At 48.6% G+C, this 12,294-nt stretch overlaps 1 protein-coding gene across 1 annotated transcript in view; it reads right to left on the minus strand.

The window, feature by feature from the left end:
* INPP5D (inositol polyphosphate-5-phosphatase D) overlaps window positions 1–12,294 on the minus strand; it is a 52,765-nt gene that overhangs the window by 39,537 nt on the left and 934 nt on the right. The window contains exons 2-3 of the mRNA XM_027703855.1: window positions 11,365–11,596; window positions 6,477–6,540 (exon numbers count right to left, since the gene is read on the minus strand). Coding sequence (XP_027559656.1) covers window positions 6,477–6,540; window positions 11,365–11,498 — 198 coding nt within the window. The 5' untranslated portion in view covers window positions 11,499–11,596. The remainder of the gene's footprint in view (window positions 1–6,476; window positions 6,541–11,364; window positions 11,597–12,294) is intronic.

Genomic DNA, 12,294 nt, shown 5'->3' on the forward strand with positions numbered 1-12,294 from the left:
TGGCAACACCGTGATGACTTCTGAAAAGCCCGAAATCAAAATGAAACATTTCACCTGAAAGAAGGGGTTTTTTAAATTTTCCACTTTGCTCGAAAATACAAAGTGGCTCTTGCTTCTGCTCAAGCCAAGCTCCATTTCTGCCCTCTCCTGTGGGGCAGCCAGAAGATGCAAACAGCTCTCAAGGCACTGTGGGTGGTTGGAGCCTCCATCCTTGGCAGCCCACCATATCTCAGGGCAGGTACATGACTTGAGGCAAGAGCTCAGCTGGTGGCAGGAATGGGAGAGCAGACTGAGGGTAGTATGGGAACAAACAAACCCAACAGGTTGGCAAGAAGGACAAGGAAGAGCACCTTGCTAGAAGGAAGCAGCAGTGGTCAGGCAATGCCCGAGCCCTGAGCTTGTGGAAAAACATGTCTGATGCAAGTTCTGGGGGGCAGAATGGGAATGTTACCTGAGTGAGCTGAAGCACCAGGTCACACCCACAGGAAAGCAGGGCAGGCTGTGCCTTCCTCAGGCTGAGGGAGACTCTGCCACAGCAAAGGAGACACAGCACACAGTTATAGAATCACAGAGTTACAGAAGATGCTGAGTTGGAAGGGACCATCAGGATCACCCAGTCCAATTCCTGGCGTTGCACAGACACCCCAACAATCCCACCCTGTCCCTGAGAGCATTGTCCAAGCACCTCTTGAGCTCTGGCAGCCTTGGTGCTGTGCCCACTGCCCTGGGGAGCCTGTTCAGTGCCCAACCAGCCTCTGGGGGACAAACCTTTTCCTGAGATCCAACCCAACCCTGCCCTGGCACAGCTCCAGCCATTCCCTCAACTCCTATCACTGGTCACCAGAATGAAGAGATCAGTACCTGCCCCTCTGCTGCCCCTCGGGAGGGTGTTGCAGACCCCAGTGAGATCTGACCTCAGCCTCCTCCAGGCTGAACAGACCAAGTGCCCTCAGCCACTCCTCATACGGTTTCCCCTCAAGGCCCTTCACCACCCTCCTGGCCTCCTTCAGATGCTCTGTAATGGCTTAATGTCTTTTTTATATTGTGGTGACTAAAACTCCCCCAGTACTCAAGGTGAGGCCACCCCAGTGCAGTTTTGGCATGGACAGCTGCTCTACAGGTGCCCCAGATTCTTAAGGAGACTCCACCTTTATCAAAAGCCAAAGCTGCTCCCATAACTACAAGGCTGGCTCTCTCTCAGCAGCTTTTACCAAGGGCATCTCTGGAGCCATCCCTATTTGTGCCATGGTGCCATCTCTCCATCAGGATACCTCCCCCAGCCTCCACAAGCAGTGGCACAAGGCCAGTGCTTGATCCTCCAAACAACCTATAAACTGTTATCTGACAGACCAGGAAATAAGTTCTGGCCAAGAGCAGAAAATAAGATGCAATCTAGTGCCCCTGAGAACTGACTGACTGACTGCAGCCAGCAGATAACACGAGCTGGGAACTCCTGTTTGAGATGTACCAGAAATCAAGAGAGATCAAACTGCACTGGGTTTTAACAATGGCACCACACCCCCCTGTACCAATCCATAGTCACTGACCAGCCAACACCCACGTCTTCCTCCTTCTCACCACCTCTGTCAAGCACCCTCACTCCCGAGGCAGGTTATACTCTTGACATTGACCTTTTCAAATAGCAGTCTATTGAGGCAATCCAGGGTAAAGCATTAGGCAAAGGCAGTATCACAGATTTTCAACAGCAGCTCTTGACCTCAGTGCCTCCTCACACTGAACAAGAGACAGTTGTACTGGGAATCTCCTTATCTGACTGCAGCCTGCCAAGTTTGGCAGTTTAAGGGGCTTCTCTGGGCTCTTTAGACAACAGAGACAGGATCCACTAAGGACAGTTCAGATCAGAAACCCATTTCTTTCCTGCTGACTAGAGAGATACAACTCACCTTTGGCTACGTGACAGCTTTGACTGCACATCTAAAATGGGGGGATGCATACTGATACACACCCTCTGATCCTGGCAAGGTCAACCAGGGACAGCTATTTAAAATTATTTTTGGTAACCCAATCCTCAGACTGGGCCAAGTTCCCCATTTGTTGGGGGGATGCTAAGATCATAAGGAATGCAGATTGGGCAATGAAGAGTGTCATACTGAAACCTCAGCCAGCTGGATAAATGAGGTTCTTTAAGTGACAGCACAGGAAAGTTATATCTTCTGTGAATCTGGATGGCAAGAACTGACTATAGGTGCTTAGATGACAAAGACAATGTTAGTGTCTTTAGTTTGTCTCTCATGTTTAGCTTGATCCTGCCATGCCCAAGGACTCCTTTGCTGCTTCGCCCCTCTTTGCACAAACATGGTTACACTCAGCTAATCCCCAAACATTCCATAACTTCACATTAATTATGCCTCCCCATTGGAGCAAGGGAAAATCATATTTGTTTTCCCAGAGAAGAAAGTGAAGCAGTCCAGCTGTGACTTACCCCCAGGCAGCAGCTCAGCCACCTCAGGGGCAGTTCTTTCCAGCCTCGTGCCCTGCTCCTGGATCTCTGTGGAACTGTTATTTGCTCTCTTCCTATTCTCAGCTCTCAGTGCTTCACTACAGTGAGAGTCTGCAGGCAGCAGGAGATCTCAATGACTAATTGTTCTCAGCCTAAAGATCTCTACTGGCTCTTACAGATCCTGTGTTTCAAGGGGTTTTCATTACTCCTACCCTCCTTCCTTAAATATGTTTTCATCAGCAGGAGGCAAGTTTGATTCACCCAAGCCAAGGCTTTCTTTGCATATATTTTGAAGTCTCAAGTAATGGAAGGAGAAAATTACTCAGTTCCAGAAAAGAAGGGGGACAAATTTCCTTTGTATGTAAAGAAAACAGCCTGTGATGGTGACCTCTACAGCCCAGAGTGCTTTGGGAGGACATTAGCTGCATTCCAGGTATGGCAGGCAAGAGGGATTCCTGACCATGCTGTAGAGCTGCTGTAGAGCTGCTGCAGGTGCAGAATTCCAATGGCACATCACAGGCCATGTCACAAAATGCTGGAAGGGCATATGCAAATATTTTTTTCTTCAGCCTGAATGTGAAAAAGTGCACCTCAGAATGCAAAAATGTGCACCTCCCTTTCTGCTACCAGTCCTAGAGCAGGTAATGTAACCATGCAAACAATGACACTGAGTATCATTCCACCGGGTCCGGGATCTAATTAAAAAAGAGAGAAATGAAATGGCCTCTCCAAGACTCAATGAAAAAGTGAAGCAGTTTGCAGCTTTAAAGGTGAAAAAACTCCCCAAGTGGTAGAGGGAGAGCTGTCCTGTCACATGTGCCGTGTATGCAGCTGTGACATGGGACCTCTTCTGAAGGTGCTGTCATCATGACAAGCTCCTGACAGACAACATCCCAACTCTGGGCAGGAAGGCAGCCTTTTTCAGGAAAGAGCACTGTGCAGGCAAAAAAAAAAAGGTCACATTGCACAATCAGGGCTCATAACTAATGCAGGCTAATCTCAGGATTGAGTATTGAGTTTTTCCTATATAATTTTTATAAACTCAAAAATGAAAAACACTTACCGATTGCTGTATTAATTTAACACCTGTTCTAATTCCATTGGATTAGTAGACTCTTTCCTTTTTTAATGGGATTTTTTAAAATGTCAACACTCCATCCTATTCAACAGCTTTTATATCCTTGCACAGAAGTAATCTTTTCAAAAGTCTGATCTTGTAACACACATGAAGTAGTTTTTGTTTTATCCGAAAATCAACAGACAAGCAACCAAAAAAAGCCTGGCCCAGCTGGAACACTGTACCAAGAACAGCAGCCAACCACATGAGACTGTTTTTCCTCTGAGCCTCAATTACCACTCTCACTGTGTCCCTCTCTTGCCAGAAGAAGCCACCCCCCTTCTTCTGCCTCTCCCACAGAACTGGAATAAGGCAGCACAAAGCAGGAGGTGTTTTGTCTTCAAAACATGAGTTAACAACACACTTTATTTAGCCTACTCCTGATATTCAACCTACAGTTCCTGGCAAGCCAGCTTACAAAGGTATTCCACGACAGTCCCTCTGCATCCCATGACATAGGAACAAGAAAAATCGCTCACAATCACAACACAGCTCCCAAGAGAATCTTAAAAATTACATGTTCATAAACTTTGATCCAGCATGAGAACTGCCCACTGCTACAGCAGAGAGAAATATGGATTTCCTGTGGCTGCAGGGCTCTGACCTGCAGACAAGTGGAACAGCCATACATGAACACAGGCCCTTTTGTCACGGCAGAAACACTCTCAGACCCAGCACAAACTGGGGAGCTACTGGGGAGCATAGCTGGCACCCTTGTGGGCTGTACAGAGCTCCCTGCCCGCCTGCACCGCCCTGGGGGCAGGGCTGGGGCCAGCCTGTGCCTCAGCACTCTCTGCAGGGCTGCACACACAGCCACAGGGCTCTTCACTCGGCTTCCAAACCCCCATCACTGGCACCAGTGTCCTGCCAGCAGAGGCTGCAGCCAGCACTGCTCACATGGCATGACATGACATGCCAGGGGACACTGAGGGAACAGGAGGGGACAGGGCACAAAGGGACAAAGTGTGGGGCCATCTGGCTGCCTTTGCAGGTACTCTCTGGCCTACCTTTCTTCCTCTCCCACTGGGGGATAAACAACACAGGATCATTTCTGTGCTTGTTTTCCAAAAGACAAAGCAGCTGTCAAACTCATACTCCGAAGCCATTCAGAGTGAGGGTTCCACAATGTCCCTTCCTCACCTCGGTGCCAGGGCAAAGACCAAGAACACCATTAGCAGTGCCAGGCTCCCATCCCAGCCCTGCCACAGAGCTGGTGTGGACATAGGTAGTTGTGCCCATTGCTGGCCCTCAGGTCTCCCCCAACACTCTCCCTGCCCAGGGGAGCTTCATTTGTGAGCCCTCTGGCACAATGAGACCCTGACCCCTGCAGCTGCTCTGGGTACTGGAACAATGATAAACAATGGATCATCTTCTAAAAACGTGCCACCATCACAGCATCACAGCACCACAACACACCAAGACACATTATTTATGATGGTAAGGCCGGGCTAGATCAGATGATGGGGGAAAACTGAGTATTCCTACAAACAGGCTGCTGCACCCTATGGAGCCAGATCAGAATGGCAGCTTCTTGGTGCCAGCTGCGTGCCAGCCCTGCTCCCAGCCTGCACAGGCTCCTCTGCATGGTGTTGCTCAGTGCTCTGGGAAGGTGGATGAGCTTTGGTGACCTGCCATAGTAACACATACAGACCCAGATCAAGTCTGGCACAGTGTCCTGCTGCCAGTTCCTCCTTAGAAACAGAAGTGCAAGTGAGGCAGAGGAATCTCAATGACTCTGGGGAATCCAGCTGTCAGGCCAAGTGGGATATGGTGGCTGGCCCTGGGCACAGAGTCCTCTGGAGCACAGGGCTGAGGGCCTGGAATTGGCCTGGGCGGCAATACAGCTGTGTTTGTGCAGAACTGCATCTGAGTGGGGCTCCTAAGAACAGCTCGAGCTCCCCAAAAGTGGCTCTTGCAGAAGCCAAGCTGGATGTGTGCACCCAGGACACACAATCCACTATTCTTATCAACAGCCCTCAGCTGAAAGAAAGCTGCCAGCACTCTGCTGTTCTCACTAACCTGATGACTCCAGTTTCAGAGATGCTGCCTCTTACTGCAGATCTCAAAGAGAAACTGGTGACCCCAAAGCACATCAGGAAATACACGAGTGACATGGTGCATGTGAGGCGTGTGAGCCACACGTGGAGTCAGTAGAAATCTGATTTCTAGTGTGGGAAGCTGGTTGTCATCTGAAATGGGAAGGAATGATTGTAGACTGACTCTGAATAGCAGGGCAGACTGGTAGCCTGGGCATTTCCTTTTAAGTTTGCAGGGAATGCCCATGCAGCACGGGCTGTGCCAAGAGGATGGAGTCAGCTGCAGCCCCACTGCTGCCTAACAAACCCATGCCCAATTCTTGGGGCTGGAAGAGACCATGCCCCTCTCCCCACCCCAAGTTTCATGCTCTATATTAAGAAAACCAGAGCTGAGAGGTGGCACAGGAAGGGGAAGTGGCTCATTTAGGATCCTAAAGCAGAATAGGAATAAACAGAAGGTCTGAAAGTCCTGCCCTCAATCTTGTACTGTCTGGATCCTGAGACCAGAACTCAGTTTACATTCTCTGGGTGTAGGTAAACTGTGCTGCAATTTTGGATTGAAAAGATCCACAGTGTATTGATAGGAAGTTGGCTTCAGAGGAAAAGGTATTCCATGGGCTGAGCTTCTCAGTTGTATAAAACCTGGCAGGGACATGTGTTAAGTGACATGTGCTGATGGCCATGGCAGGACCAGACCGAAGACTACAATCTGCCCAGCAGTGGACTGGAGACCAGCACTGTGCTGGCCAGGGCATTAGTTTAACTCCTTGTATCCTTTTTCTCTTGGTGTTAGAATTGCTTTGAAATCCAGCAGTTGTCAGGGCCATCTTTGTGGGCCCACATAGTACACAGCAGGGCTTACCTGGACAACGAGCTTGTTTTCCTTACCAGGCAGAATTCGGTAGGTATAGACACAGTTCCGGCACCTGGAACAGATCACAGGTGATATGGTTACACCGTGTCCAGAAGGGAATCTCACCATGGTACCCACCCCTCCCCCTGAGAACAGGCTTTGGGACATTCTGAGACATATAGATGGCTTCATGCACAAGAGGTTTAAACATTTCTCTTGCTTTCCCTGGAGTCTGCGAACTAACACAAACTTGAAGTGTTCTTGGTCACTGACACATCTGCAGATGTCACTGCAGAAAGTGGTATCAGCATCAGCTCAGAGTGAGTTAGTCAACTCTCGTTCTGGCCGGAAAGAGAAAACACCAAGTGGCTTTAGCTGTCAGTAGAGAGGGCAGCTCAGGAAGGAATGGAAAAGCAGAAAGCCAAAAGACACGGGGCCAAAATCAGCAGTGAATGAGTAAACTGAAGGGCTAGTATGTGCATTGACTTGTATTGGAAAAAACAAATAACAGATTTCAGCTAAATCCCAGTACAAGAGCTGATTGCTAGGCAGATTTTCATCCACAAGTCCTAGACAGCCTAAGTGAAAACCCATCTCACCATCCTGGTGTGGGTACACACTGTACATGTGCATCTGTAGATCAGCCTTAAGAAACATTTTGTCCCAGCTAACTTCTATTAGATTCTTATTTAAGGGGGGATGGAAGAGTCTTTTTCCCAGTGAAGGGTCACATCAATGCACAAGAGCCCAAGTGAAGCCTGAGCAGTGTTGTGAGGTGGCAAATTTGACCTTCCTCAGCAGCTGTTGAGCTTTGTAGATCTCATCCAAGAAGTATTGACTAAAAAGATATATTTTTACTTTTCCCCCAAGTGAACAACAATCTTTTAAGTCACCTGCAAAGCACTCTGTTAAAGCATACAATATCTCTTTGAGCCAGCAAACGGTGCTGGTTTCAACACCTTCCTCTCAAAAGAAAGAACAGAATCTGCTGTTAGAGCTTCCTCGACTGTAACAGAAACACTGCATTACCTGTGGAATTGTCACAAATGTGGCCTGAGGTCAGACCCCTGCTGGGGAGATCAGGCAGATTGATAAAACATCCTAATCTCTTTCACAGTTGTATCATGAGTCTGTTCATCATATGCCTTTCAGAATCATTCCATGCAGGAGAGAGAGAAGAGGTTGCCAGGATTTTAGGCAGCTTTGTACAAGGAGTCACAAAGACATTGGAAATGCAAATAAATTACTCATAGATCATAGCTGAACTTTTCCAGGGTGTCTGGAGAATTTGGTCATGCACGCACATGAACGTGCATCTCTTGATGGCATTAATGTAAAGGACATGGAAGAATTCAAACTGCTCCCAGAGCTCATTTCACAGGCACCTGTTCACTCACACATCTGGGACAGGGCTGGCAGTCACAGACATGATCCCCAACTGCTGTGGGCAGCCACAGCACTGCTAATGTCACCAATCCCAGGGCAATCAACGCCAGATGCCCCAAGGAAGGGTATGGGGTTTGTTTTTATCTGTCAGTGCAGCTCTCTTACACCATTTCCTCCTGCTGATATGCAAACAGGGCTAAGCAGAACTGCTCATGCAGCTCATGAGAGACAATTTGTGTGTGTGGAGATTATGAAACTGATAAAGGAACCAGCTCAATGGCTCTTGTGTCACAGCAGGACCAGCAGGACCCTCCTGTTGCCTCCACAGAAAGTGCCCCATCACACAGACCTCTCCTTGTAAAGCGCTTTGGGCTGAGGACAGGTGAGATCAGAGGAAGAACAAGGAAGGAAGGGCAGTTGGGTGAGACAGGTGCAGAGAGGAGCACTTCCTGGGATCAAAAGCAGGAATCCTTTTTAGCAGTCTTCTAATTTACTGCATGTGGATGAAGAGGACTGGGACTTTTACTTCATTTTTACCCTTAGGCTTTCTCTCCTTGGCATCCTGACTGTCAAGTTGTGTGGTCCCAATTACAGCCACATTCCAGGTCCTCCCTAAAAACTGGGTTGAGTTCAGAATTGCTCAACCATTGTTCAGGCTGTCCACGTGGAGGGTAAATAAAACATCAGCCCCAGTTTAAACAGGTCTCCAAGTACTTTTTTGTCTCTCTTTCCTCTCAACCAAGCAGAGGAGGAAAGGGGACAAGGCTGGTATTTGCTCTTTACTCTCCTGCTGTGTGTTTTTATGTGCAGGTGATGATCTGCATATTGGGAGTGCCTGGAGATCCTACACAGGCAACCCTGCCAGACATGGTGCTAAGTGCACCATGAGAGAGGCAGGGGAGCTGGACATGGCATCTCACAGGCACTGAGAGGGGTCCCAAAGCTGCAGCTAGCCCTTGAGGGTCATCTCTAAAGAGCTGTTAATCCTGCAGTCATCCATGGATGAACCAACAACAGAAGATCCCCAGGAGGAATGGTACCAGTTCAGCTGCAGGGAACACTACGCAGGCTCTTTGATTTCAGGATCCAGGCATTCCCCTTCAGGTGAGTTAAAGAGCCCATTTCTTGTCAATAAACTGGCAGATCACATGGTGCAGGCACAGAGAAAGGAGGAGGAAAAGGGCTTTGCTTCTTGCCTTTTATGGGGCAGTGTGACCATGGGCCAGCAGTGCAGGGGAGGAGCGTTCCCCAGCCTTTCGCTCCCCAAGTTAGAAGCTGCTGCTCTAAGTTTCAGAAAAAGAGGGAGGGACTCTTAAAAGGCCCTGCAAATACATATCCCCTACTTGTCTATATTTACACAAATCCTGTTTTCCTCAAGTAGCTCTTCAATAAAATCACTATTTCATTCTATGACATTCTAATAATAGGTGTTTTGCTGGTTTGCAGTTGATCTGCCCAATAAATATAAGAGCTTTGTAGAATATGACATTTCTTTTTCAGAGGAAATTTCATGGTTTTTGTTTTCCTTATCTATACACAGTTGACACTTTCTCCCTTTCAACACAATTCTGTTTTTGTGGAAACAATTTTGCTCTCAGCTTTCAAGTCCCCTCTCTCATTCTTTGTCTCCAGCCTCTCTGTTTTTTAAACAGAAGTAACTGAAAAGCTCAAACTTCAAACACCTCCCAGTCAATAACACAGCTGAAACTGATACATTCCTGAGGAAGTTTTCAGCTTCAGCAAAGCTGCCCATTTTGTGGAGAAGACATTCAGAGGGAAAGACTTATTCACCACGTTTAACCCTTTCTCTCCACAAACTAACCACAAACCAGCATAAGCTGAAGGCTTGTTAGGTTGTTTGACAGCAGTTTGCGTGAAATTTCTGCCATCACTTCACACCTCAGATCCAGCTGCTCTTGGCTGGCGAGGCTGTGTGCTCCCCAGTTCTTTAATCACCACCTCAGAATGGATTTCAGAAAATAACCTTTGGCTCACAGTTCAGAAAATCCTGGTCATTATATTGTTTCTATTTCCTGATCCCATGTCTCTCAAGTCACAAAAGGCTTTCAAAATCGGCTGCATAAACATCTACAATGGAAAAATTTATGCAAATTCACGTTAAGCATTTTTGCAGCACCTTCCCTTACTATAATCCCCACCACTGCTCGGTAAAAACATTTTGTGTACAACTAGTTACAAGTCATATCAATGGGGCCACACTAAAATTGCTCAATGGAAGCAACAGTCTGTTCTAGTAAAGTGTTCCCTGACTGGCAGCTTGGGCCCTCAGCCAGTGATGATGATTGTCTCTCCTGCCTCCTGCTTGTCCTGCCTATTCATCTGCAGCTGGCCTTCTTTCTCTGCTCCCTCCAGAAAGACAAAACTCTTCCCTGTGTTGTTACAAGCACCTGAACAGGCAGGTACAAAGACTTTCTGCACCTTGTGAACACCCCCATGACCCAGCCACCACTGTGGCAGCCCAACACCTACGCTCACAGGGCAGTTATCCAGCCCCAGGCTCCTTTGCACAAGAATCCTCTGCTGCAGATGGTGCTGTCACCAGAAGTTTGACCTCAGAGGCAAGCAGTTGGACCAGAGTTATAAACAGCAGCACCACCTTCACCACTACAAGAAATATACTTTCAGAAGGAAAAGGAGAAACCTGTGTAATTTAATGTGGGGTAAGGATGCAATGAGTTTTATTGATCTGCTGAGCAGTGGCAGCAAAGAGGATCTGATGGGCAGAATAGGGTCCCACAGGGGTTCTCTTGATCTCTCCTAAGCAGGGAGCAACTGTCTTATCTCTCTGTAATGCAAAGTCAAATACCTCAGATTTTACCTGCTGACTTTAGTCTCCTCTGGCCCCTGCTCTCCTGCCTCCAGGAATAACGCCTGCCCCTCACAAACCCAGGGCAGGAGGCCTTGCTCTCTGGTCTCTCAGAATGGGGGGGTCAGGGCTACCAGCATTTCTCTCCCTGTTTCCCACATGAAGCATTTACCCCATGAGCCACATTAATGATGCAGGTAGAATCACTGCTGTGCCAGGTGTACCATGCACAGCTTCAGGAACTATTTCAGCTTTTGTTGAATGGGACATGGTACAAGCAGGTGGTCAAACACACACTGAACCAGAGCAAGGAAAGTGCCTGGGAGGGTACCAAGCTCAGTACTGGAGTTGTTCGAGGTAAATACCTGACCCAACTTGTTAAGAAAGGCCAAAAGTTCAAGATGCTATTTTCTCTCAGAGCACAGCTGCAGTGCCTTTGATTATTCTCTCCTTTTGAATCAGGCACAAGGGCAGCGTGAGCGGTACAGCAGTAAGTGATATGGGTTTGTCCAGCCTGGCCCTGATCCCAACCCTTCCTTACCCCACGGCCCAGTCAGATGCTCTGGTGTGGGCTGCGTGTTCCCCGTGGGTACAGCGGCTGTTTGCCCGTCTGGGGGGTGCAGGGGTGCCCCCTGCCCGAGCAGGGGCAGCGGGTGCAGGGGCGCGGGCGGACGCCGTACTTACAGCACGCAGAGCGCGTACGCCGAGGCGATGGACTCGCTGGCCCGCACAAGGAAGCTGCCATCCTTGCCTACTTTGGAGAGCAGGTCTTCAGCCTTGGAGCGAGTGATGTTGCCGTGGTACCAGCACTGATCCATCGCTGGAGCTGGAGGAAACCTGAATTCCAGTCCAGGAGCTGCCAGAGCTGCCTGTGTGTCTGTGTGTAACGATCAGCCAGCTTCAGCTCACCAGCTTCCTGTTTCAATAGTACAGAGAGGGAAAGGAAACTCAGCCACGGACAACTTCCTCAACTCAAACAGCTCAGAGAGTGAGCGTGACATGTTCCTGCAGCCCCCGCTCTCCTCTTCATGCCGCAGCTGAAGTGACTTGCAAGCCCATGCTCCCTGCCTTTCCCGCCCCCTTCGTGTCAGAAAGTCCCAGCTGGGCATCTCTTCTGCTCCCTCACAGATTCAGTCCCCCAGGCTTTGGTGGCCTGCTGTCCCATTTACGATCTCTTGTCAGACCCTGTGAGTTTTCATCTTTTTCCTGTCTGTCTGTCCTACCCGCTACAGGGCTCCAAGGGGAATAAATAAATCTCTGATCAGAAACACACTGTGCATTAGGATACCTAGCACTGACTGCCCCGTTCCTGCCTTGACTAGTCCTCATAAGCAGTTAGGTGTGAGGAGGGGACTTCAAAGAACTGAACAGAATAAAATTACAACTGCACGTTTCCATGCACAGCAGACTGAGAGGCTGATCTGCACTGGGGATTTGTGACCAAAGCTCCCTGTCAGCTACTGTGAGATGAATTCAAAGATCTTTCCTACTCTAAATCCCCAAAGGTGGGATGGAGCAAAGCTGTGTCTGGCAACCTGCGTCAGAGAGGGAAGAACTGGAGTTTTCACTTCCCTTTTCTTGCTGTGTACATCTGTCCCTCAGCTGTGCTGAGTG

Source organism: Neopelma chrysocephalum, unplaced genomic scaffold (genome assembly GCF_003984885.1).
Source record: "Neopelma chrysocephalum unplaced genomic scaffold, ASM398488v2 Primary Assembly neopelma1_252, whole genome shotgun sequence".
NCBI classification, from domain to species: Eukaryota; Metazoa; Chordata; class Aves; order Passeriformes; family Pipridae; genus Neopelma; species Neopelma chrysocephalum.